Source organism: Frankliniella occidentalis, unplaced genomic scaffold (genome assembly GCF_000697945.3).
Source record: "Frankliniella occidentalis isolate FOCC.00 unplaced genomic scaffold, Focc_3.1 Scaffold8, whole genome shotgun sequence".
NCBI classification, from domain to species: Eukaryota; Metazoa; Arthropoda; class Insecta; order Thysanoptera; family Thripidae; genus Frankliniella; species Frankliniella occidentalis.
Window position 1 is genome coordinate 1,094,150 of NW_026267138.1, and position 1,716 is coordinate 1,095,865.

The 1,716-nt window shown below is 51.6% G+C and overlaps 1 protein-coding gene across 1 annotated transcript in view; it reads right to left on the reverse strand.

The window, feature by feature from the left end:
• The window catches only part of LOC113209721 (CLIP-associating protein 1-A), a gene marked incomplete in the record, with an annotated part of 96,965 nt that overhangs the window by 43,070 nt on the left and 52,179 nt on the right, over positions 1–1,716 (reverse strand). Inside the window, 3 exon segments of the mRNA XM_052275265.1 lie at positions 1,001–1,077; positions 1,158–1,334; positions 1,416–1,587. Coding sequence (XP_052131225.1) covers positions 1,001–1,077; positions 1,158–1,334; positions 1,416–1,587 — 426 coding nt within the window.

Here is a 1,716-nt window from a genome sequence, read left to right on the forward strand (position 1 = left end):
GAACAGTGTTCCCGGCGGCGAGTATGGTGGTGTCGTCGTGCCGCCCGCAAATTTAAAGCATATGCGGGGTGCAAACGAAAATGAGCCCCGGGCCCTGTGGGGAGGGTCGTAAACCCTCCGTAGAGGGAAGTTGTGGAAAAGATGAAGCCACAAGGGGCGGTCAGGCGCAGCAGCAGCAGCAGCACAGCACACACACGCCCCATATGCGCCCGCATCTGCCGTGTGTGATGCAAGAGAGCTATTATTCGCCCGACACGCAGAGCGCTTCCGTCTTTCTCGTGTGCACTTTGTAAGCGAAATTCGGTTTCTCGGCTTATCGACGGCAGTAATGATATATCCGCTCAAGAGAGTGATTGGACGTTTTGTGCTGACAGCGCCAGTCGGAGCTCGGAGCGTGGCGCGCCGGCGCGCGGGGTAGCGCCAGCAGCCCGCCGGTCGGTCGGTACTCCGGGCCGCGGGCGTCCGCTCGCGAGCAAGGGGTAGCTCCGCGGCCTGACCCCGGCCAAAAGCACGGCGAAGCTTCACAAGTCCCACTACACAATGAATGGGAAGAGACAATGAGGTCCACGAAAAGACGCGATTTCGTTTCACAGCATGTGCTTGAAACGGATTAGTCACATTTTAAACCTGAGTATGCCAGCAATACCAGCTCGGACGTAAATTGACAAAAACAAAACATTGAGACGACTTTTCTCAAGCAAATGAGCATGACAAAGATTGTCGCTGTAGTGGATGGCCCAATGAGGTCGCACCACGACAGTTTCGTGAGCTTTCCTCTTCATTTGCCACGAGGTCCCCGCGTCGCCTTCCCGCTAGGCCTTGCGTCAGATGAGGCCTCTGACAGGTTTATCTTGACACCTTTATCACATGTTTTGCCACTCGTGCGCCCGTGTCCGACACTCGTCGGGCCCCAGATAAACCAGGAGAGGCACTCACTCCAGACCCCATTGAGCACGCACGACAAGGGGGCCCGCGCAAAGTCACATCTATCTCTACTCACCATCGCCAGAAAGAGCAGTGGGGAGGAGTCCACCTTCTTCTCGAATTTCGTCGAAACGAGCCATAAGGGCCGGTAACCTGAACAGAAGTGAAGTTAAGTTACTTTACTGCAGAAATACACACGAGAAAGGGCACTTTGGGCTTGGGGCTGTCCTTACTTGGAAGGTGGCACTTGGTGCTTCTTGGTCAGGTCCTGCCGCAACCTTTCGCCGACGTGCCGGTAAATATCAACCAGGGTGTTGAATGCTGCATCACGTACTGTTGACATTGGGTCACTAAGCGACTTTACAATGGAGGGAATAAGACGTGAAACTAAAAGGGATTGAATGCCGTGTCTGGAAAGGAAACAGAATGCACGAGTCAGAAAACATTGCATCATCTGTATCAATATTTTTCTTACAAGAGAGTGGACTTACTCATTTATTGTTGTCACTAACGTCGTCAGAACTTCCTCACGGATTCTACCATTTTTGTGTGAGAACGCAGGAGATAGCTTGTCAAATAATTGTTGAGTAGTGACTACATCTCTTTCCAAAATTTTCATTAAAAGAAGTTGAGCTTTGTTCCGCACCATATCCTTACTGTCCCCTGTAGAACAAAGAGAGAGGCCACCGGGATCAATTAAATTCAGTCTCAGGAACCTCACATAATAGAAAACAACATTGCATGTTTGGCCGCTATTTACAGTTCTCAGCCAGAGGAAAGAGCCCCATCCTC